Raw genomic sequence first — 25,208 nt, forward strand, 5'->3', positions numbered from 1 at the left:
CCTGCCCTACTCAGGGCTCACAATCTGCCTACCTTATTCCCATTTTAAAGATGAGGAAATTGAGGCCCAGAGAGGTTAAGTGACTTGGCCAAGGTCACCCAGTAAACCAGTGGCAGAACTGGGACGTGAACCTAAGTCTCCCGATTACTAATCCCTTCAACCTACCGACTGCACCTCTATCTTGTCCATCTCACCACCAGCCTCTTGCCCAGGTCATGCCACTGGCCCATATTTCTTCTCCTTTTTCATATCTAATTACTCTTCCCACCTTCAGGGCCTTATTGTAGGCACATCTCCTCCAAGAGGTCTTCCTTGACTGAGCCCTCATTTCCTCTTTTCCCACTTCCTTCTGTGTCACCCTGACTTGCTCCCTTTATTCCCCACCCCTACAGCACTTACATACAGTTCCGTAATTTATTTATATTAATGTCTGTCACACTTTGAGACTGTAATCTCATTGTGGGCAGGGAATGCCTTTTTTTTTTTTTTGGTTATATACTCTCCCAAACATTTAGTACAGCGTTCCGCATACAGTCAGCGCTCAGTAAATACAATTGATTCTATTAGGCCATGTTGTCTCCCTAAACACCTTGTGGCCGAAGCTGGGACATTTGATTTTTTTTTTCAATTTTGTTTTTAAATAATTGAAAATTTAGTACTTGAAAACCACTCTGCCTGGCACAAATACCAGAGGCCCCAAATCTCAGGGATTGTGTTCTCAGCCTGTTGCTGTTACTGCTGTTTTGGAGGATAAAATTGCTTCCTGGAGCATCGGGGAAGGAAATGGTAAAAAGTGGTTGGGAGAGAAGGACTGTTGAGGGTCCATCTGCCTGGGCCGAGGTTCTTGGTGACCTGTGGAGGGGAGGGATGGATTGTGGAGGGCGGGAGGGATGGATTGTGGAAGGCGGGAGTGGTGAGAGGGCAAGGAAAGGTTGGAAATAGAAGCATGACGTGGCAAACGCAGGGATCCAAAAGGTTACAACTGAACCTGTTAGCGATAACTGATTTGACCAAGAGAATTGAGAAGCCGATGAAGACTGTATTCTAGAATGTTTCTGACCTGGGTTAGGTTACAGAAGATTTTTCAGGTTCAGAAATAGGACTCAGGCATAGTCCTTCTCCCTTCCAGCGGGGTGGGAAAGGTTGGGAGGAGAGGCTAAAAATAACTTGCCCTTGTTCAGTGTCCCGAGTGAGACATGTAACCCAGTCATTCCTTCCTTTCCCTTCAATCTTGCCTCTGGGACTGGAGCCCCAGGATTGAGGAGACAGAAGATGCCTTGATCTCTCCTAATATTACAGGGCATTCTCTCATAATGTGCACTGTTGAAGAATTAGGGAATATTCTTCCAACAGCATCCTTCCGTCTGAATAGAGCGCAGTGCAGTTTCAGCGTGAATAGCCCTATGAATGTGTGCAGTGTCAGTAGAGGCATGAATTCTACAATGTAGTTTCTCCTTACCACAAAGTTGTTCAAGAATGTATTTCCCATGTTCTAGGACTAACTGATGACTGAGTTTCATAGGCATTTTCACATCAGTTATTTTATTTTATTCTCGACATCCTTTGAGGTTGGGACAGTCAGGTATTATAATCCTCATTTTACCCAGAAGGAACCTGAGGCACAGAGCAGTTAAGTGACTTGCTGGGGGCGTTGGGGAGGGGGTGGTCATACTTCCCAAGCGCTTAGTACAGTGCTCTGCACATAGTAAGCGCTCAATAAATATGATTGATGATGATGATGATGATCAGACCACAGACCAGTAGCAGAACTGGGATGAGAATCCATGATTCATGACTCCCAGACTTGTGCTCTTTTCACTTGACCTTGCTGTGTTTGACTCAGGATAAAGTCCATGGCTTACAGATAGAAACTTGATCTAAACCCCGCTTAACTCATGTGGTCACAAATGCTTAACAAAGGAAGTGCAGGGGGATAATTAAAAAATAGCACAGCTATCCCTCAGTGTACATCTCCCCCCGCCCCCCTTTTTTTGAGTTCCAAAGCCATAGTAAAGTTTCTGAAACTTCTCCTATATTGGAAAATTAATAGATCTAAGATTCAGACATGGGAGCTTGTGCTACATTTATACGTCACCAAAACCTGCCGGTCTCACCTCCGTAACATCGCCAAAATCCGCCCTCTCCTCTCCATCCAAACCGCTACCTTGCTGGGTCAGTCTCTCTTCCTATCCTGACTGGATTACTGCATCAGCCTCCTCTCTGATCTCCCATCCTCCTGTCTCTCCCTACTTCAGTCTATACTTCACGCTGCTGCCCGGATCATCTGTGTGCAGAAACACTATGGGCATGTTGCTCCCCTCCTCAAAAATCTCCAGTGGCTGCCAGTCAACTCACGCATCAAGCAAAAACTCCTCACTCTCGGCTTCAAGGCTCCCCATCACCTCGCCCCCTCCTATCTCACCTCCCTTCTCTCCTTCTCCAGCCCAGCCCACACCCTCTGCTCCTCTGCTGCTAACCTCCTCACTGTACCTTGTTCTCGCCTGTCCCACCATCAACCCCCGGCCCAAATCCTTCCCCTGGCCTGGAATGCCCTCCCTCCACACATCTGCCAAGCTAGTTCTCTTCCTCCCTCCAAAGCCCTACTGAGAGCTCACCTCCTCCAAGAGGCCTTCCCAGACTGAGCCCCCTTTTTTCTCTCCTCCTCCCCATCCTCCCTGCCCTACCTCCTTCCCCTCCCCACAGCGCCTGTATATATATTTGCACAGATTTATTACTCTATTTTACTTGTACATATTTACTGTTCTATTTATTTTGTTAATGATGTGCATCTAGCTCTATTTCTCTTTGTTCTGACGACTTGACACCTGTCCACATGTTTTGTGGTACGACAAAGTTGTACTTCCCAAGCGCTTACTGCAGTGCTCTGCACACAGTAAGCGCTCAACAAATATGACTGAATGAATGAATGAATACCCGAGATTAAAAAAATTAAACCAACTTGTTCTCTCTATCCCAAGCGCTTCGTTCACTGCTCTGCACATAGTGAGCGCTCAATAAATACCATTGATTGATTGCATTGAACTGCAGTTCCTGGCCATTGCACCTAGGCTCCACATCAGCTGTCTCTTTACTAATCTGCTCTCTTTTCACGCTTCACCCAGTCCACACTCTTCACCTTCCCCACAGTCTCCCATTTAATAATAATATTAATGATGGCATTTGTTAAGCACTTACTATGTGCAAAGCACTGTTCTAAGCGCTGGGGAAGATACAAGGTTATCAGGTTGTCCCACATGGGGCTCTCAGTCTTAGTCCCCATTTTACAGATGAGGGAACTGAGGCCCAGAGAAGTTAAGTGACTTGCCTAAAGTCACACAGCTGACAAGTGGCAGAGCTGGGATTCGAACCCATGACCTCTGACTCCAAAGCCCGTGATCTTTCCACTAAACCATAGCTGCTGCTTCTTTCTGACTGCCCAGGCCTTCTAAAGCCTCCTCAGATCACCCAGACCAAACTCTGCCCTCCTAATAGCCACCTCCTCCAAGACTGATTTCCCCCATAACTTTCCTGATCATGTTTCCCATCAGCCACTCTTATTATAGTGTGATATAGTACTAAAATAGCCAGTGAAGCCATAGTACAGCCATGGAGACTTCAAAACTGAGAGCCTGTGAACGGGGATTATAGTGCTAGTGGTTTGGGAGGCTGCTCCTTGCAGTCTGGTCCCCGCCATTCACGTTTCCATCAGGGCAGAGGGTTTGGGTGGCTCTCACCCGACACCTGAAAGATGTGGGTGATATCACTTTGAGTTAGTCTGGTTGGGGAGGACAGTGTGGTAAATGTCACGGGCACCATTTTGCTGAAGCTCGGCCAAGGTCACGCAGATTTAGAAAGTAGCGGCAGTAAGAAATCATTTCCTCTGATTCATTCAATCGTATTTATTGAGCGCTTACCGTGTGCAGAGCACTGTACTATAGAAACAGTCCCTACCCAACAGCGGGCTCGAGTCTAGAAGGAGGAGACAGACAACAAAACAAAACATATAAACCAAATAGAATAAATATGCACAAGTACATGTGTACATATACACAAGTATACTGTGTGCAGAGCACTGTACTAAGCGCTTGGGAAGTACAAGTTCGCAACATATAGAAACAGTCCCTACCCAACAGCGGGCTCGAGTCTAGAAGGGGGAGACAGACAACAAAACAAAACATATAAACCAAATAAAATAAATAGAATAAATATGCGCAAGTACATGTGTACATATACACAAGTATACTGTGTGCAGAGCACTGTACTAAGCGCTTGGGAAGTACAAGTTTGCAACATATAGAAACAGTCCCTACCCAACAGCGGGCTCGAGTCTAGAAGGGGGAGACAGAAAACAAAACATATAAACCAAATAAAATAAATAGAATAAATATGCACAAGTACATGTGTACATATACACAAGTATACTGTGTGCAGAGCACTGTACTAAGCGCTTGGGAAGTACAAGTTTGCAACATATAGAAACAGTCCCTACCCAACAGCGGGCTTGAGTCTAGAAGGGGGAGACAGACAACAAAACAAAACATATAAACCAAATAAAATAAATAGAATAAATATGCACAAGTACATGTGTACATATACACAAGTATATGTACAAGATAAATGATTTACTCTACTGCGCCTCAGAGCCTTTGTTTTCTCTTTCCTGGGCCCCTTGGTCATAGGTTCTGAACGGTAGAACTATGCCAAGGCATAGGGGAGCTGGGTGCAGCAAGCAAATAATAATATTTATTTAATAATAATAATAATAATAATAATAATATTAATTTATTTGTTAGGCGCCTTCTAGGTGCTAAGCACTGTTTTAAGCACTGAGGAAGATACAAGATAATCAGGTTGGACACAGGCCCTGTCCCTCATAGGGCTCACAGTCTTCCTGCCCATTTTCCAGGTGAGACAACAGGCTCAGAGAGGTTAAGCGACTTGCCCAGGGTCACACAGCAGACACGGGGCCGAGCCGGGGTCAGAGCTCACATCCTGACTCCCAGGACCGTGCGCTTTCCACTAGGCCACACTGCTCCTCATCATAGTCACGTAGGGGAGGGAGAAAGTGGCAAAGAGAAATCCCTACAAACAGAGAGAGGTGATGTGATGGACATATTTATTACTCTATTTATTTTACTTGTACATTTCTATCCTATTTATTTTATTTTGTTGGTATGTTTGGTTCTGTTCTCTGTCTCCCCCTTTTAGACTGTGAGCCCACTGTTGGGTAGGGACTGTCTCTATGTGTTGCCAGTTTGTACTTCCCAAGCGCTTAGTACAGTGCTCTGCACATAGTAAGCGCTCAATAAATACGACTGATTGATTGATTGATTGATGTGAACTGGAGCGGAAAGAAGTAAAGTCTCTAGCCAGAATGAAGACTGTGTGCCTGTTCCAAAGAACTACAACCAAGGTATTGTGCTTTAAGCAAACCAATGTACCAAGAAATGTGCTACTAAGAACCAAACATAGCTGTGATTATTGCTTAATAGGCACAGTGTGTCCAGAAACCATTAATAATGCATTCAGTTCTTATTTTGACTGTTAAACTGTCTTACGAAACACCCTGGTGTTAGCAGAACTTATGTTTAAAAAAAAAAAAACCCTTTAAAAAAATGCAGTTGTACGCCTTTTAGGTGAAATGAGTTGGCAGTGTAGGCAGCAGAACAATGTTAATTGCAATTCCAGCAGTTTTGTAGTTTATTTACTAATGGTTATAGAAGAAATGCAGAAAACTGAACTCTAGTAGGAATTAAGAAGAAAAATTTAATCTGATGAATTTTAAAATACTTAATGGTGCGCCCTCATTAGTATGTTCAAATGAAATTTATCAAGTGCCCACCTGGGTGTAACTCTGTGCTGCCCCAGTAATAATAATAATAATGATGGCATTTATTAAGTGCTTACTATGTGCAGAGCACTGTTCTAAGCGCTGGGGAGGTTACAAGGTGATCAGGTTGTCCCAGGGGGGGCTCACAGTCTTAATCCTCATTTTCCAGATGAGGGAACTGAGGCACAGAGAAGTCAAGTGACTTGCCCAAAGTCACCCAGCTGATAATTGACAGAGCTGGGATTTGAACTCATGACCTCTGACTCCAAAGCCTGTGCTCTTTTCCACTGAGTCATGTGGCAAGAAGCCAGAGAAGCAGCATGGCCTAGTGGATAGAGCATGAACCTAGGTTTTAGAAGGACCTGGGTTCTAATACCTGCTCTGCCACTTACCTGCTGTGTGACCTTGGGCAAGTCACTTCACTTCTCTGTGCCTCGGTTATCTCATCTGGCAAATGGGGATTGAGACGGTGAGCCCTATGTGGGCCAGGGACTCTGTCCAAGCTGATTATCTTGTATCTACCCCAGTGCTTTATACAGTGCATGGCATATAGTAAGAGCTTAACTCATTCTTACATTCAGTTCATTCAACTGTGTTGAGCACATACTGTGTGTAGACCACTGTACTAAGCGCTTGGGGGAGTACAGTACAGCAGTAAACAGACACTTTCACATTGAGTACCATTTTTTTTTTTAAGAAAAAACCCTTCATTTAGCTCATTTTAGCATCAAAATTTCTATTAGAATATTTTCATTGGTAGGAGAAAGAGGCTATCAGGCTTTGAGTCACCATAAACGAAATCCTGATTACTAGGTCCCCCGTGTATCAGCAACTGTTGCTTGACAAATTTTTGGGTAGGTCCCCTGACAATTGTGATGAGATGAACTTTTTCCCAAGTTGTTTATCAAGCCAGTCTTTACAGGTTTTTGTTCCTGGTAATGTGACTGTGAATTCCTTTTGTTCCTGAAAGCTTTGTCAAGTACAGGGACAAAGTCTTCCTGCCTTAATTTATAACATAAAACCTTTTAAACTCCATGATCACCTGACACTAGTAAATAGGACCTTTACCCTCTCTCCACCATAACTTCTGTGGGTGGATCTCATTTATCTTACCTCTGCATCCTTTTCCCAAATTCCCTCATGTATGGGACCCCCACTAAAGATTCCTTTTTTCTAAAGAGTTTCCAGTCCCTTTCAAATCAATAGGCTGCCTGTTCTGTTTTATTGTGTGTGTTTTTTTAGTTTTTCAGTGGTCTGTGAATATGTTGCAATGATAAAATGCTGAACCAAATGACTATGTCATATGTTTTGCAGGTTTTGCTAATTTTCCTTTTTTCCCCTCATATGAAACGGTAGGATCAATCCTGTAAAGGTTGTATCTGGTTTGGTTGAAGCTACTGGCAAAGATTAAAATGATAAAGGGAGATAGAATAAATCAAGGGGATGAATAGGTAGTTGGTTCCTGAGGGGAAGTCCCTTTTTTCTTGATTTCTGTCTTTCACCAGCTTGCTACTCAATCAATCAATGGTATTTATTGAGCGCTTACTGTGTGCAGAGCACTGTACTAAGCACTTGGGAAGTACAAGTTGGCAACATATAGCGACAGTCCCTACCCAACAGTGGGCTCACGGTCTAGAAGGGGGAGACAGATAACAAAACATATTAACAAAATAAAATAAATAGAATAAATATGTACAAATAAAATAAACAGAGTAATAAATACGTACAAACATACATATATGCAGGTGCTTATTTATAATCCAAGGTAGGTGAAATGGAATGTGAAAATTAAAACAGAATTACCTGAAAAGTTTACACTAGCAACACAACGGTGAACTTCCTAATCTTTAGTTTGAGGAAGGTGATGGCAATTAATCAATTGTATTTATTGTTATTATTTGTGAGCTTTGGAATTAGTTTATGTCCCAGCTTGGAATCTGGGACGATTTAAGGCATCATCTTGAAGACCATCAAAGAAGTAGAGTCTAATAGTGACTGAAGAGTTCTTTGTGGGACATGTCATGGCTCTGGCCAGTAAAATAAGTAAAGCCCCCACTCAAGAGATCTGTAACTCAATTGTGTGACTATTCTGTAGCCAGAAATGCCCATTTCAGGGTAATTTTCTCTGCTTTCATCTTTAGGGCCTTTTCTGTTCTTTCCTAGTCCTTGCACTACCCCCAGGTCTGGGGATGGAGGGTAATCCAATACTAAGGCCTTTTTGCTGTCAATTCTGAGACCAATTGTTCTTGACTCTTCTGTTATGCCAGAAGTATGAAGCCCATTCTAAAACCTACTGTAGGTTTTCCAAAAAGGGATAATTTAGCAGGCATTTTGTTTTTCACCTCCCCACATGTGCTGGGAGTTTATTTGAAATGGTAGCATACTTCGTTTTCTCCACGGACTACAAATATGGTTTCAAATCAGTTTCTTTCCCGTATCTCAGTGGGGTAACTTCAGTGCTCAGTGATTCCACCAAAAGCACAGAATTCAACCCCGTTATGTGTTTTTTTTCCAGGGAATTAACATTTTCCATTTGGCAAGGAGGCATCACTTACATTCATGTGTTGTCCCTATGAAAATTATCATCTTGGAAGCCGTTCTCTGTGTGTGTGTGTGTGTGTGTGTGTGTGTGTGTGTGTGTGTGAGAGAGAGAGAGAGAGAGAGAGAGAGAGAGAGAGAAAGAAAGAAAAGCTGCAAATGATTTCCTGATATTCAGGAAGAGTATTAAGCACTCAGAAAAATTCAGTGCCTTCTCCTTGATGTTTATGGTCACAGTTGGGAATTGTCACCACCCTGACAAATAGGTGCTGTAAATCCTCTTTTCCTATTCTCCGCATGTGTGTGAGCAGTATAAACAGGCACTCCTTTGTGTTTTTTAAGCATAGATCAGAACTGTGTGTCAGAAGGGGATGAGATTGGAGACTGGAGGGAGAAGAGTGAGTTGTATTGAACAACAGAAAAGAAAAATATTTTTTTTCTTTAAATTCTTTCCCACCAGATCTTGGTGGTGGGGGAAGGAACAAGAAAAATCTTGAAAGTTTGATAACTGTCATTAACATTAGAACATGTTTCATTTATTTCTTTGAAGCCATTTTTATACTTTTTTAAAACTTTTTTTTTTTGTTTTTTCACCTCAGATTCAGCCATATGAAAAGATAAAGGCAAGGGGCTTACCTGACAACATCTCTTCTGTCTTGAACAAACTGGTGGTGGTTAAACTCAATGGTGGATTGGGTACCAGTATGGGCTGTAAAGGCCCCAAAAGTCTCATCAGTGTGCGGAATGAGAATACTTTTCTGGATCTAACAGTTCAGCAGATTGAGGTGAGATCTTTTAAAAAAACTATTTGACCTCATCAAGAGACATTGAAAGCTCTTTTCAGTCAAAGTTCTTTGCAAAGATTAGCCAAAGGTAAGGAAATAAAATGGCAAAGAACTGCAACAGTTGTGTTTAGTGAAGTACTGAAGCTTTAAAATGTTTGAAATAATAAGTTTTGACAACTAAAAAGTAGTAACTGATTACTTGATCTATGATACAAAAAATAATTCCAGGCATTTGATGTAGAAACTGAGATCGTAGTGTTTAGCTGTTCAACAAGCATTCACTTGAGTATCTCTAGGGAGAAAAATCATTGTACAGCCAGTTCTTGGAATTCGGAAGAATTTCCTCTTCACAAAATATCACATTTAGTCCTCAGCATGTGTTTGGCACCTCACATGTGTGAAAAAAACTTCTGTCACCACATTGTACTGTATCCAGAGAGATGCATGTTGTCAGAATGTCTCTAATTTTGCTACTTTACTCATCTGCGATGTGAAGTTAAAACACACGCTTTGGAAGAGCTTATTGCAGTCTAACAAATTTATGACCTATTAGGAGAGACAAGTAAAAGGAACACAAAATTTGCATTGGTGTGTATCAACGGGTACAATAATTATGAGACTGAAATATCGGGGAGGAGTGAGTTACTATTTGTGCCAGAGAGTAGGAGTTAAAGAGAGCTTCCTTGAGATGGGACTTGAGCTGTGTGGGTTTTTTGTTTTTATTTTTTTTCATAAGTAAAGGAGTAAAAGTGGCATTTTGGGTATAGACAGCTTCAGAGGTGGGGGTGGGGATTGAGCAGAAGGGGCAAGGAGAAGGCCAGCTTGTCTGAAATGGAGGTTTGTCCTAGAGAAAGCAGGCAGGTAGTATGTTACACATTTTAGTGTGGTATTAGACTCTTTGGAAGGAACAGATCATCCATGGTGGTTGATCTGGCATATTATACTGATGGTGTAATTCTATAAAAACCCCAAAGTTTGGGATCCGATATGAGCTGTAGAGTATTTGGGGACTCTTAGATTATGGGCTATGGCTGCCTGGAATGCTGTTTCTCTTAGAGGAACTGTGAAGCTCTCAAATCTGTGCATTTGACTACCAATGAAGCACTTGCAGGTTCTTTTCAATGTCTGTGAATATTTTACTTTTTTTTTTTATAAGGGAGCAAAACCACTGCACATAGAAAGCTTAAATAAAAACCCTAACAATGCTTTACACGGTCCACTTTCTGTTTTAGCATTTGAACAAAACCTATAACACGGACGTTCCACTTGTGCTGATGAACTCCTTCAACACCGATGAAGATACGAAGAAAATTCTACAGAAATATAGCCATTGCCGGGTGAAAATCTATACCTTCAATCAAAGCAGGTGGAGTACTAAGGAATTTACAGTTGTAATGTGGGAGCTTTAACCAGAGAGAAATGAGCTGCTGGGGAAAATGGTCACAATGGAATAGGGTCTTAGCCCGCTGTTGGGTAGGGACCGTCTCTAGATGTTGCCAACTTGTACTTCCCAAGCGCTTAGTACAGTGCTCTGCACACAGTAAGCGCTCAATAAATACGATTGAATGAATGAACTGGGGGGCTAGAAAGCGGCTTTTCAGTGGGGTGCCCAAGGAGGGGGAAATTCATTCATTCATTCATTCAATCGTATTTATTGAGCGCTTACTGCGTGCAGAGCAGTGTACTAAGCGCTTGGGAATTACAAGTTGGTAACATATAGAGACGGTCCCGACCCAATAGCGGGCTCACAGTCTAGAAGGGGGAGACAGACAACATAGTTAAATGACATAGTTAACTTTGTCATAGTGAAATGACATAGTTAACTTTGGATTTGGCGGAAGGAAGGAAAGAAGGGTTATCAGCTCCCAGCCCTCTATAGCTCAAAGTTCTGGAGGAGGAGTCCACAGTAGCTTCAAGCCTGCAGCGGGCTCAGTGGAAAGAGACCGGGCTTTGGAGTCAGAGGTCATGGGTTCAAATCCCACTCCTCCACTTGTCAGCTGTGTGACTTTGGGCAAGTCACTTCACCTCAGTCACCTCATCTGTAAAATGGGGATAAAGACTGTGAGCCCCCTGTGGGACAACCTGATTACCCTGTATCCTCCCCAGCGCTTTGAACAGTGCTTTGCACATACTAAGCGCTTAACAAATGCCATCCTTATTATCATTATGGGTTCAAATCCCGGCTCTGCCAGTTGTCAGCTGTGTGACTTTGGGCAAGTCACTTAACTTCTTTGTGCCTCAGTGACCTCATGCCCACTGTTGGGTAGGGACTGTCTCTGTAAGTTGCCAACTTGTACTTCTCAAGCGCTTAGTACGGTGCTCTGCACACAGTAAGCGCTCAATAAATACGATTGATTGATTGACCGATCTGTAAAATGGGGATAAAGACTGTGAGCCTCCTGTGGGACAACCTGATCACCTTGTAACCTCCCCAGCACTTAGAACAGTGCTTTGCACATAGTAAGCGCTTAATAAATGCCATCATTAAGCCTAGACCTAAACACTAGTTTTAAGACAAAGAAGGGAGTGCGTTTCCCACATTAATTTTATAAACTGCCCTGGGAACACCATGCAATGTTCAAATGCTCTCTGCCCCAACCTGGAGTCACTTGAAGGAAGACCCCAATTTTTGGGTGGGGCGGGGGATGTGGGTCATCATCAATCGTATTTATTGAGCGCTTACTATGTGCAGAGCACTGTACTAAGTCACGCCAAGTGACTGGTGGAGATGCAGCATGAAAGGGTCTTGGTCGCATTGAATGATTAAAGTCCTGGCAAGTGACCTTAGTGGTTTGCTGTTGCCTTGATTACCTTGTTTCAACTTAGCGGCAAGCCTTAGGAGGGAGTTAACCTCTGTTAAGTTGATACTTAATAAGAACATTTTGTTTTTCAGGTATCCTAGAATTAATAAAGAATCCCTCCTGCCTGTAGCAAAGGATGTATCTTTCTCAGGGGAAAATACAGAAGCCTGGTATCCTCCAGGCCACGGTGACATTTACGCCAGTTTCTACAACTCGGGTTTGCTTGATAATCTTATAAAAGAAGGCAAGGAGTACATTTTTGTGTCCAACATTGATAATTTAGGTGCCACCGTCGACTTGTATATTCTTAATCATCTTATGAACTCGCCTAATGGAAAACGCTGTGAATTTGTCATGGAAGTTACAAACAAAACAAGAGCAGATGTGAAGGTAAATACAGTGAGGTTTTGGAGGAGTCCCTCCTTAGCATTTAAAATTCTTTTAGTATCTATGTATATTATGAAAATGGCTTATTTTAAACTTTCTCTTGGATTCACTCTATTCGGTGTCTTTTCATATCTAGATTTTCTCTTCACATTTCTGCCTTTTGGCAAAAAGCTACTATTCATTCATTCATTCAATCGTATTTATTGAGCGCTTACTGTGTGCAGAGCACTGTACTAAGCGCTTGGGAAGTACAAGTTGGCAACATATAGAGACGGTCCCTACCCAACAACGGGCTCACAGTCTAGAAGGGGGAGACAGACAACAAAACATGTAGACAGGTGTCAAACTGTCAGAACAAATAGAATTAAATTCATCTTTCAATAGTCAGTTTACGATCACTGTTTAATATATACTTCCATTAACACAATCACTTTCAATGTCTATATATTTTGTCGTGAATCATATGCCTTTTGCAGGCCTGGCCTGAAGTGGGGTGTCCCTCTCCATCCCCCCATCTTACCTCCTTCCCTTCCCCACAGCACCTGTATATATGGTTGTACATATTCATTACTCTATTTATTTTACTTGTACATTTCTATCCTATTTATTTTATTTTGTTGGTATGTTTGGTTCTGTTCTCTGTCTCCCCCTTTTAGACTGTGAGCCCACTGTTGGGTAGGGACTGTCTCTATGTGTTGCCAATTTGTACTTCCCAAGCGCTTAGTACAGTGCTCTGCACATAGTAAGCGCTCAATAAATACGATTGATTGATTGATTGATTGATTTTGCCACTTCTTTAGAAGATCAGAGCCCCATCTCCTCCATCAGGATCAGAAAATTGCTAATACTAGAGGAATTCCACTTAAGTCCAGGACTCCAATGGATGCAGTATGCTTGTGCCCCAACTTGTGAATGTTAGGCCAGGTTTTTCATCTCTAATATGAGATGACAAAAGGAGAGCATCTCAAATGGTAATGGTGTGAAGCACTGGCTATTTGACATGCCCAAGTCATTTTAGTGCCTATGGCACTAAATTAGAATTCTAATCAAGGAGATCGGGTTGGACGCAGGCCTTGTCCCTCAGCGGGCTCTTACCATGTGTATTACTCTATTTTATATTACTCTTTATTTGTACATTTATTTTATTTTGTTAATAAGTTTCATTTTGTTGTCTGTCTCCCCCTTCTAATAATAATAATAATAATGATGGCATTTTATTAAGCGCTTACTATGTGCAAAGCACTGTTCTAAGCGCTGGGGTGGATACAAGGTGATCAAGTTGTCCCATGGGGGGTTCACAGTCTTCACCCCCATTTTCCAGATGAGGTAACTGAGGCTCAGAGAAGTGAAGTGACTTGCCCAGGGTCACACAGCAAACATTTGGCGGAGTCGGGATTTGAACCCACGACCTCTGACTCCGAAGCCCGTGCTCTTTCCACTGAGCCATGCTGCTTCCCCACGCTCTAGAGTGTGAACCCACTGTTGGGTAGGGACCGTCTGTATATGTTGCCGACTTGTACTTCCCAAGCGCTTAGTACAGTGTTCTGCCCACAATAAATACGATTGAATGAATGAACGAACGCCGGGGTGGCTCCCAAGGAGATCGGGTTGGACACAGGCCTTGTCCCGCAGAGGGCTCTTAACCATGTGTAGTACTCTATTTATTTATTTATTTATTTTATATTACTCTTTATTTTATTTTGTTAATATGTTTTGTTTTGTTGTCTGTCTCCCCCTTATAGACTGTGAGCCCACTGTTGGGTAGGGACCGTCTCTATATGTTGCCGACTTGTACTTCTCAAGCGCTTAGTACAGTGCTCTGCACACAGTAAGTGCTAAATAAATACGATTGAATGAATGAATGAATGATTACCGCCGATACCATTTATTCCACTGGGCCTTGTTGTCAGCATCTCTTTTTTTTTTCCCCCCCAGTACTAGAGTGAAGCATGGGCAAGGTAAAATCTTGGGCTGGGTGTAATAGCAGTTCCTGCCACTCTTTTATTTTTTTGCCTTTCCAGGGCGGGACACTCACCCAATATGAAGGCAAACTGCGGCTGGTGGAGATAGCCCAAGTTCCAAAAGCTCATGTTGATGAATTCAAGTCTGTATCAAAATTCAAGATATTTAACACAAATAACCTATGGATCTCTCTCTCGGCTATAAAAAGGCTACAGGAGCAGAATTCCATTGATATGGAAATCATTGTTAATCCAAAGGTAAGCAACAGGAAGGTAAACTGAGGCTGTTGGGTACGGCCACTTAATACCACAATTATGATTCCTATTATAATTAAGTGCCAGCCTCCCAAGGGCTCGGGTAATCAATCAATCAGTTGTATTTATTGAGCGCTGTGTGCAGAGCACTGTACTAAGCGTTTGGGAAGTACAAGTTGGCAACATATAGAGACAGTCCCCACCCAACAGTGGGCTCACAGTCTAGAAGGGGGAGACAGAGAACAAAACCAAACATACTAACAAAATAAAATAAATGCAAGATAATCAGATCGGACACAGTCCCTATCCATCATGGGGCTCACAGCCTAAGAAAGAGGGAGACTAGGCATCGAATCCCCATGAGGAAACTGAGGTACAGGGAAGTCAAGTGATTTCCCCGAGGTCACACAGGAGGAAAGTGGTGAAGCCAGGATTAGAAAACAGGTTTCAGCACTTAGTACAGTACCTGGCAAATAATAAGCATTTCAGCCTTTTTAAAAAAAAGTCTCCTGACTTTCGCGCCTGTGCTGTATCGAATAGGCCCTACTCGTCCTCAGAATACCCCCTTCACAGATCATTTCTTTCAGCTGCACTATTCTGAAAGTCACGCATTCAACTGGCACACTTCCCTGGACTTGTAATGCATGTGTAGCCTAGATGTAAATTCAGTTCCCTTACAGCATGGCGGTTGGAGTCTTGAAGAATCTCGGGTTATGGGAAACTAATATTTAGAGGGTTTGAAGATCAATCAATCAATCAATCGTATTGAGCGCTTACTGTGTGCAGAGCACTGTACTAAGCACTTGGGAAGTGCAAGTTGGCAACATATAGAGACAGTCCCTACCCAACAGTGGGCTCACGGTCTAAAGGGGGAAGATGCCATCATGACTAACATTTTGATACAAATCCTTATATTATTATACCCTTGCCACTCATTGCTCTTGTGATAGTGGCAGTAATGGTATTTGAAGTGCCACTTGATACTGTGCTTAATGCTAATACTTAATACTAATAATACTTAATACTAATAATACTTAATACTTAGTACTTAATACTAAGCACTTGGAAAAGAAAACAGAAGCCCAAGATACATTTCCTGTCCTCGAGGAATTTACATTCTAGAGCGTACAGTGGAGAAGCAGAAGACGAGGTACTGCACACTGCAGTACGGCTGACGGAAAGTCTGAGAAGCATAGCTGCAACCGCTCCTCGATTAATACCATCTGCATGCACACAGCCATTTTTTTTCCCCCTACACCAGATCTACTTGTGCCAGCTGGTGGATCGTGTTACATTCAGAACAAGTATGTACCGTAGGAAGAACGTTCCATGTCCCCCTGCTCCTCAAGAACCTCCTACAGTTGCCCAGTCATGTCTGCATCAAACTCCACATCATCGGCTTTAAGACCCTCACTCAGCTCACCCTCTCCTACCTTACCTCGCTGACTTCCTACTACAACCCAGTTCCAATCCACACATTTTGCCCTTCTACCTCAATCCCACCTATCCTGTCGCTGACCCCTTGCCCACATCCTTCCTTGGGCTTGGAACTCCCTTCCACTTTACATCTGACAGTACACCAGTCTCCCCACCTTCCAAACTCTCCTTAAATGGTATCTCCTCCAAGCTTTCATTTCCTCTTTTCACCTTCCCCTCTGAGTCATCTATACCCTTGGCTGTGTACCCCTTAAGCACTTTAATATTCACCCTAGCCCCACTTATGTACATATTTTTATACTCTACTATTTCTCCTATCTGTAATTACTTTTAATGTCTTTAGACTGTAAGCTCTTGGAGGACTGGAATCACATCTACTAACTCTACTATACTTATTGTACTTTCCCAGCCACTTAAATACTCAGTAAGCGCTCAGTGAATATCCCTGACTGATCATGTTATATCTAAATTGTGCAATGGAAACCTATTACAGCAAAAGTGACTGTTTTTAAATCCTTAATTTTTCTCCCCTTCAGACCTTGGATGGAGGCCTGAATGTCATTCAGCTGGAGACAGCGGTCGGGGCTGCTGTTAAGAGTTTTGAAAACTCTCTAGGGATTAATGTTCCTCGGAGTCGTTTTCTGCCTGTCAAAACCACCTCAGATCTTCTGCTCGTGATGTCTAACCTGTACAGCCTTAATGCAGGATCCTTAACAATGAGTGAAAAGCGGGAATTTCCGACAGTGCCCCTGGTGAAATTAGGCAGCTCTTTTACAAAGGTAAATGCCCATTGTTTCAACTATTTAAAAACTTAATCCCCATAGTCTGCTTTCCCTGAATATTTTTAAATGTACTTTCCCTAAGAGGGTTGCTTATTCAGTAATCTGAGTACTTTAAATAGTTAATGTCCAAATCCTTAAAAAAAAAAATCCTACTGTCCCTTAGAGAACGTATGGAGAATTAACACAACATCCTCAGTTGTTATGTTTCAGACCGATTATCCTACCAGTACAGTGTGGATAAGGAACTTGGAAAATATTTACAATTAGGATGTTTACTGTATCAGTATAGTTAATGGGACTTAGTCTGGATGAAGTTGTAGCAGTAGTAATTTATGAATTCCCTACTGTGTGCAAAGCATTGCTAAGCGTTGGAGAAAAATGCACAGGTGAAAATTGGACAATTCCCCCTTCTTAGACTGTGAGCCACATTGGAGGCCAGAAACTCATCACTTTGTCTCTCTCCCTCCCTTCCTCCTCACATTCATCGTTACAACCATCCCTCAGTAGTATTGCCTTGAAACCAAAAGTTGGCTCCTCAAACATTGAGCAGGGAGCTGCCAGTATGGGCCAGCTGCCTGCTCACAGGAACGTGCTAAGTGCAGGTTACACAACATCAAAAGTTTCTGGTTAACGGTTGCTTGAAAAAGAAAATAAAAATGACAACCTATCTCCTTTCCACTTTATGCTCAACATGAGGGAACTTCATAGGATCTTACTGAAATCCCTTCTTCATGCTGTCTGATAAGCAGCTTTTCTTAGATTCCGGTTTGTTCCTTTTTTAAACGATATTTTTTCTTCCCCTTTACAGGTTCAGGACTATCTAAGGAGGTTTGAGAGTATACCAGATATGCTTGAACTGGATCATCTTACAGTTTCAGGAGATGTGACGTTTGGCAAGAATGTTTCATTAAAGGTGTGTAAACAGGGGCACCAAATACCTTTGGTTAACTTAGGAAATCAGGTTATTGGTGGGTTAAAACGCTTAGGATAACAACAGGGCTGGCTTTTAGACTGTGAGCCCACTGTTGGGTAGGGACTGTGTCTATATGTTGCCAACTTGTACTTCCCAAGCGCTTAGTACAGTGCTCTGCACACAGTAAGTGCTCAATAAACACAATTGATTGATTGATTGATTGGCTTATACTACAGGGCAAGACAACCAGACAATGAAAGCAGCCATCTCCAGCTCCTTTAGTGACTTCCACTCTAAGCAGAAGCCAGCCACCGGGTTTTTTGGGTTTTTTTTTTACAGAAACCTTTCCTCCACTGTCTCTGCTTTCTCTTCCATGTCTAGCCTCTAGCCCTTCCTTCATTACTCCCTCACATCTTCTGCTCTCCAGGATCTGGATCACCTTACTGCCTAAATAGACACTCAGCTACTTAAATGTCCTGATTCACCATGGTGTGTTTCTTTGGCCACAACTACTCCCACCTATACAGGTCTGGGAGATGGGGGGGAAGGAGAAGGGAAAGGGCAAGGGAAGCCTGAGCAACATCTCCAAATCCAAGTCTCAAGTTCCAAGGGGAAATCTGGGCCAACAGAAGATTACTTGAATTTTCAAAGGTGCTAGTTCAGTAGTATTTTGCAGTCTTGACTAGTGACGCTTTGGTACAACAATAAAAACGGTACTTAAGGAAAGCTTGCAGTTCAGAATTTAAGTCATTTTGAGTATTTTGAAAAAGACATTAGGCCCACATTCTGTATACAGTAACACACCTTAAATACAAACATTAGGAATACGATATCTTTAGAATCAGCCTTGTGCATCAATGTTTAAATGTAGGCCAAGCAAATTCCTTTGGCACTTCAGTAGGTCTATTGAGCTTGAGCTTAGTTATATACAAAACCTTTTTGGGCACTTTTTGTGGTGCTATAGCAAGGTGGATGCTTGGAGTGGCAAAGCCTTGAGTTCCAAATCAGTTCCCTTGATAAATTTTTGGCCCAGGTCCTCCAGTTCTCAGTGCTCCAACCCCTTCGTCAGTACAGAGGGAGAGCCTGTTTAATCCAACAGGACCTGTACAGAGATTTCACAAGTGCCGTTATAAGCATCCTGCTTAATGTTCTTCCTAAACTGCTGAGGATAAGTATAAATGCGAAATTCAATTCTGATTATTTCATCCTGGCATATTGTGCTCTGATAACGTTTCCACTAGTTGTAAATTCATTCAGTCATTTGAGCGCTTACTGTGTGCAGAGCACTGTACAACAGTAAACACACTCCCTGCCCACAGCAAGCATACAGTCTAGAAGGGGGATGACAGGCATTTATATAAATGTCTTATATGTGTCTTCCCCCATTAGCTCAAGCTCTGAGTGAGCAGGCATTTCAAAAGCACCTGTGAGAAGGGAAAGAGCGTTTCACTTCTGTTGTATTTTCCCAACTCCACAGTTACTGGAGCAGTGCCCCAGGCTTGAAATGTAATAAAAAAAAAAGAGTAATGCTACTTGTACCTACTTCTAGGTAGTTAAATCGTTTGGTGATTTGTGTTAATCCATAGAATGGCTTTACCTGGTGTAAATATTCAATTTCCAATGACATAACTATTTTAGCCTCTTTTTTTTTAGTGCAACACAAACCTGGTTTTATTTTCTCTTACTCAGGGTACTGTAATCATCATTGCAAATCATGGTGATAGAATCGACATCCCACCTGGAGCAGTATTGGAGAACAAAATTGTGTCTGGCAACCTTCGAATCCTGGACCACTGAAGTCCAACTACGTACTCCATGTGCTAAACTGTTTCTCAGTGGAATAATCTGTAGGATTCAGAAATAGATGCCCAGGTCTATGCTTTGTCATCCACTATTTCCCTGTACCTGCAGTATTAACTTTTAAAAGTTTTCTGCAATATGCTTTTAGTTAAAGAAAAGCACAGATGGACGTTTTGGAAGCAATACTTTTTCCTTCTTTGAAGAGATTCTGTAAGTCATTTAATCTTAAAGTGCAATATTGTTTGTCTTAAAAGAAGGGGTGGATATACTGAAATAACTACGACAGAGGTCTAGCTCTAGTGTCCATTTTGAATTGCTTGTACCTTCAAAATAAAGATGTGAAGCAATATATATTTATATACACCAGTGAACACTTTACATATACTTCATAAAATTGTCAGTGGCAGTTTCTGTAGAAATGAAGGTTTTGGCTACTGCGGAAGTTAAGTGTAAAGGGTCGATAGCCTGGTACTTAAATGCTCATTGCTTATCCTCCTACTAAACTTTTATACTTTCATTTCTTAAGGAAAATAATCCTGCCCCCTTGTCACTGCTTCATGAAAATGGGCTGAGGGCACTTACATACCTCGTTTTCAGCACACGCAAGTTTATTTGCCATTCCTACTTTTCCAAGAGTCGTATTTAGACAGAGCTTCATGTGAGTTTTCTGCTTGATTTGGCTCTGTAAGGAGGAAAGGTGGTTGGTCGGGTGGGGAGAGATTGTGGCCCGTCTTCTTACTGTGGTGTATGGGCTTATGTGTTTTGGTTTTTGTTCTGAGAGCCTCATCCAAAAAAAAAAAAAAAAATCAGTCCAGTTCTGTGTTCATTATGGAAAAAAATTAAGCCACCAACTAGATGTGAGCAAGTGACTTTTAATAAGTTTGCAAATCTGCTGGCTGTTAAATTGAGTCCTTTGCCCTAACCAATTATTTCCTGATTTCTCCAGGCTTGTGTTTAGCATAGTCTACTCACTTTCAATTTCACAGCAGTGCTGCTTGATTGTATTGTACTATTAAAATAAGTTGGTCTTTAAAAGTCTTTTTTATAGCTTTATTTTTTCAGATAAGACAGTTTAGCCATTGACAGACTCTGATGGTAGAGGAAAAAGACATGCTTGCCTTTCTGAGAAAACCATAAGAGCACAAAACAGGACCATTTCATTGTACATAATCATCACAAGGTTAGGCACTCAAACTAGGGTTAGATGTAAGATGAGACACAGGCACTTTATTACGTGGAGTGTGCTGCTCATTTCTAATCTTGAAGGTAGTATTAAAAAAAAAACTTCAATCAAGGTTGCTCATACCCGCCCCACACCAATGATAGCTTTTGACATAGCAGCCTGTTCTTCAAAAAAAAAAAACCAAAACTGATTCTCACAACCCCCTATATACATACACTCCAAAGTAATTTAAAAATAAAATCCTGAGGGATGGGGGCAGGGGATAGAGAAATGTACAAAATTTAAAATGAAAGTTAATAGGCAGATTGTATAAATACATATTAACTGCCACTGAGGCAAAAGCCTCTAATTTTTTTTTTTACAAAAATACTGATACTGAACACCAGCCCCACTCTACACTACTTAAAATAATGTAAATTGGCATATATAAATGCCAATACCTCATGTTTAATCATCACTAATGATCAGCATTTCAAATAGCCATATTAGCTTGGAAAGCCTTAATTCCGTCAGCACTGATGGCAGTAGAGATCAGGTAGGAGACCCCCCAAATCCTGAAACATTTTACTGCTCATTTAAACAAAACTGGGCACCCTAAAATCCAAGCAATCAAAACACATTTATTTTTCTTTATAGAAAGATCTGTAAAAAAATAATTTTTCAAACAGCATCACTGTCAGAGAAAACATTGTCTGGAGTTGCTGGCTCCAAGGTTCTAATATTTTCCACTGTACCATCATTTAAATAAGGTGGGACACCATATGAATTTCATTGCACTAGAGGAAATGCAAAGCATTTTTTAATAAAGTAATACAGAGCATTCTAGTCAACTACAGCTGTGTTACAGCCATGTGTTCTTTTGGATTTGGTCCAAAGAAACCTGAGTCTGTTTCCAGAGAAAATGAAAATGGTTGGAGACACCTGATCCGTCATTCCCCACTGAAGGGTGGTCCTTCCTGGAAGGGCTCTCCTCGCCCAGCCCACTGCAGCTAGTTTCCCGACAATGATCCCTCACCTCCCCTAACCCCAACATACATTTCTGGGCTCATCTTTGAACAGTCGGAGTCCCGGCCATCACATCTCTTTCATACACAGGCATCCTGTGGTCCGGACAGCTTGCACAGTTGTCTGGTTCGTCATCACCTCTTCTGTTCCCAAATCTCAGCCATGTTTAGCTCCAAATCTCGGAGGCCTTTCAAGGCCTGAAGATTTCCAGTGTAAAAAGCTACATCCGCTGTTACCAACCTAAACGTCAAAGACAAAATACGTAAACTCCATCACTGATAATACACCCGGCACCTAGTCGACATTACTCCCAGACTGTAGCTATTCCCCAAGTTTAATCGGAACTCTATTCGAAGCCAGGTGGCAGATATTCTAGATAATAAAAAATACCTTATAACTACAACTTCGTGAAGTTGGAAGCCAATACTTGACCAAATATTGCCAGCCTGTAACTGGATTTAAGAGTTGTGGTGATTTATTGGGGCTAAGAGAATTTAAAGGATAAAACATTTAATTCCCCATCAGGTGCAGTTGCTAGCTTAATGTTAGTACTTTGTAATCAGTAACTCCAATCAATCAATCATATTTATTGAGCGCTTACTGTGTGCAGAGCACTGTACTAAGCACTTGGGAAGCACAAGTTGGCAACTCCAGTTATAAAAGGAGCAAGGCTCACCTTTCTCAAACATTTTATTGGAATAGGTCCAGAAGTTCTAACTTAAGACACTGCTCCTTCATCATCATCATCATCAATCGTATTTATTGAGTGCTTACTATGTGCAGAGCACTGTACTAAGCGCTTGGGAAGTACAAACTGGCAACACATAGAGACAGTCCCTACCCAACAGTGGGCTCACAGTCTAAAAGGGGGAGACAGAGAACAAAACCAAACATACCAGCAAAATAAAATAAATAGGATAGATATGTACAAGTAAAATAAATAGAGTAATAAATATGCTCCTTGTTTCAACATACTTGCTAGTACATTAGACAGCCTTCAATGCTATGTGAAATTTAAGAATTTTTAAACAATTAATTGGTTGCTTTATTCCTGTTAATGAGGTATTGTGGGAAAATATTCTTAAGTAGGTCAAATTCAGAGCCTGCCATGTGTGTGGCTAGACAGGAGCTGATCTGGGCAACTTTTTTTTATTATCTTTATTATTTTTGTGTTTGTTAAGCACTTAGTATGTGTCTACCACTATTCTAAGTACTGGGCTAGATACAATTTAATCAGGTTGGACACAGTCTCCCTGTCCCACACAGAACGCACAACAGTCTAAGTGGGATAGAAAACTGGCATTAAACCCCCCTTTGACAGTTGAGAAAAATGAGGCACAGAGAAGTTAAGTGACGGTTGAACATCAGGCAACTGACAGAACCAGGATTAGGACCCAGGTCTTTTTGCCTCCCACGCCATGCTGCTCCTTGATGCTTTCATTTTTTTGGTTTATTTTACAAGCTATTTTCAACAAGCCTTCCTAAAGCTTCAGATAATTACTCAGTATTGAGCCTCTAAAATGAAACAGGTCCATTTGACCTTTGACCAGCTTTCTTCATTGACTAGAACCCCCTTATAGCTTTGTCCTCGTGCTGTCTACCCTTAGGATTTTGAATATCATCATCAATTGTATTTATTGAGCGTTTACTGTGTGCAGAGCACTGTACTAAGCGCTTGGAATATCTGGAAAGAAGAGTGACAGACAGGGCAGTTCTGCCAAAAGTACCAATCTGATTCCTCGGGTAAGTTCACACTGGGTTGAATAGCAAATTAAATCTACATAATAAATAGTTAATTAATAATGCCCCTCAGCTCCATAAAGCAGTGGGGGCACTGAAGCTCACTGAAAATCTGAAACAGAGTAGTTTGGACTTATCAATTATTGGGACCTATTAAAAGCTTTCCTGGTCATGAGGTTAGGCATTTGTGACAAGAGATACCAAATAGTAAACTAGCTTTTCAGAACAGTTCTGATAACCTCCAATGATTCTGAAGGAAGCTTTGGTTAAAAAAAAAAAAAGATATCAGTATTTTTTTTTAAGATCACAGGCTCCCTGAGCTGAAGAGGGAGGCATACTGAGTACCTCTGGCAAGAAGTTGGGGGGTAGTGTGGTAGTGTTGCCTAATAGACCTCAACAGGAAAAATGAAGGTTAAAAATAATTAGAAATAAGCCAGGAATTGTCAATCACTGGAACATATAAGCAGTATAAAGGCACATTAAAACATACCCATTTTGAGGTCCTCCATCATTGACTACATTTAAATGAGCCAGCTGTCTCTTCAAATGGAGTTTGTAGCTTGTATTAATTCTTAAAAATAACATCTAGAAAAGAAAAAAAGACCTCAAGTTACTTGATGTTTCCCCAAGAAAGCACCTGGGTAAAAGTACTGACTTACAAGGGGTCAGTAGTGCCTCTGGTGTAAAAGTATCAATGAAACTTGGCTTTACAGTTGAAACAGAAGGTTGTCCTGCAATGATTTAGTTGCTACTCTGATGTTGATTTTCCCCCCAGCTAAATGAAAGCAGTGAGGCTGCTTTTACACTCAGCTTCTTTCTTAAAATAATGCCAGGGGGAGATTGGGTCTTAGTGTCACCCCTCTCTTTCCTAAGAACTTGCATATGTGTGTCTGTCTATGGAAATGTAAGAGGGAGGGTAAATTAGGTAGCAAAACAGTCAAGAACTTGCACATCTTTTCCAGTTAACAGACTCCGTTAACTCTGTCCCTGGATCTCTCTTCTGGAAAGGGCGAAGGGAGTGTGAATTTGTTAGTATGTTTGGTTTTGTTCTCTGTCTCCCCCTTTTAGACTGTGAGCCCACTGTTGGGTAGGGACTGTCTCTATATGTTGCCAATTTGTACTTCCCAAGCGCTTAGTACAGTGCTCTGCACATAGTAAGCGCTCAATACGATTGATGATGATGATGAATGAGGGAAGGAGAAGGTGGTTTGGGGGCTGGATGCCGTGTTCTTCACTGTTTCCTGGGCGTCCTACAGCTGCAGCTGGAGAAGCAGCAGAAGGGAGGCACCTGTCACGCTGCAGTCATCAGTCATCTTAAAGTCCTGTTCAAACCAGAATTTTCTGGTTCCACCAGACCCTTGGTTTCATACAAAACACCTGTCTATGGCCAAGCCCTACATCATCCTTCCTTGGGCAGTGTCCCCGTGTGTGTGTGTGTTTCAGAGACCTCTGCTCATGGGTGGTTAAACTATGAATGTGTGGTAGCAGCATAGCTGCTAGACCACAGGGTGTAACAGTAAGGATGATAATTGTGGCACTTATTAAGCCCTTACTACAAGCTCTGAACCTGTACTTCCCAAGCGCTTAGTACAGTGCTCTGCACACAGTAAGCGCTCAATAAATACGATTGATTGATTGATTGAACACTACTAAGAGCTGGGGTAATAATAATAATGGCATTTATTAATAATAATAATAATGATGGCATTTATTAAGCACTTACTATGTGCAAAGCACTGTTCTAAGTGCTGGGGAGGTTACAAGGAGATCAGGTTGTCCCACGAGGGGCTC

The 25,208-nt window shown here is 41.8% G+C and overlaps 2 protein-coding genes across 5 annotated transcripts in view; one reads left to right on the forward strand and one right to left on the reverse strand.

Annotated features, from left to right (window-relative positions):
- The window catches only part of UGP2 (UDP-glucose pyrophosphorylase 2), a 56,596-nt gene extending 36,072 nt beyond the window's left edge, over positions 1-20,524 (forward strand). For all 3 annotated transcript variants that reach the window (XM_038751294.1, XM_038751292.1, XM_038751293.1), the window contains exons 4-10: positions 8,968-9,153; positions 10,386-10,519; positions 12,047-12,344; positions 14,363-14,560; positions 16,531-16,773; positions 17,585-17,689; positions 19,379-20,524. In XM_038751294.1, coding sequence (XP_038607222.1) covers positions 8,968-9,153; positions 10,386-10,519; positions 12,047-12,344; positions 14,363-14,560; positions 16,531-16,773; positions 17,585-17,689; positions 19,379-19,486 — 1,272 coding nt within the window. In that variant the 3' untranslated portion in view covers positions 19,487-20,524. The remainder of the gene's footprint in view (positions 1-8,967; positions 9,154-10,385; positions 10,520-12,046; positions 12,345-14,362; positions 14,561-16,530; positions 16,774-17,584; positions 17,690-19,378) is intronic.
- A 1-nt stretch (position 20,525) lies between these two features.
- The window catches only part of VPS54 (VPS54 subunit of GARP complex), a 72,535-nt gene continuing 67,852 nt past the window's right edge, over positions 20,526-25,208 (reverse strand). For both annotated transcript variants that reach the window (XM_038751290.1, XM_038751289.1), the window contains exons 22-23: positions 23,908-24,002; positions 20,526-21,917 (exon numbers count right to left, since the gene is read on the reverse strand). In XM_038751290.1, coding sequence (XP_038607218.1) covers positions 21,812-21,917; positions 23,908-24,002 — 201 coding nt within the window. In that variant the 3' untranslated portion in view covers positions 20,526-21,811. The remainder of the gene's footprint in view (positions 21,918-23,907; positions 24,003-25,208) is intronic.

The sequence above is a fragment of the Tachyglossus aculeatus genome, chromosome 9 (assembly GCF_015852505.1).
Source record: "Tachyglossus aculeatus isolate mTacAcu1 chromosome 9, mTacAcu1.pri, whole genome shotgun sequence".
NCBI classification, from domain to species: Eukaryota; Metazoa; Chordata; class Mammalia; order Monotremata; family Tachyglossidae; genus Tachyglossus; species Tachyglossus aculeatus.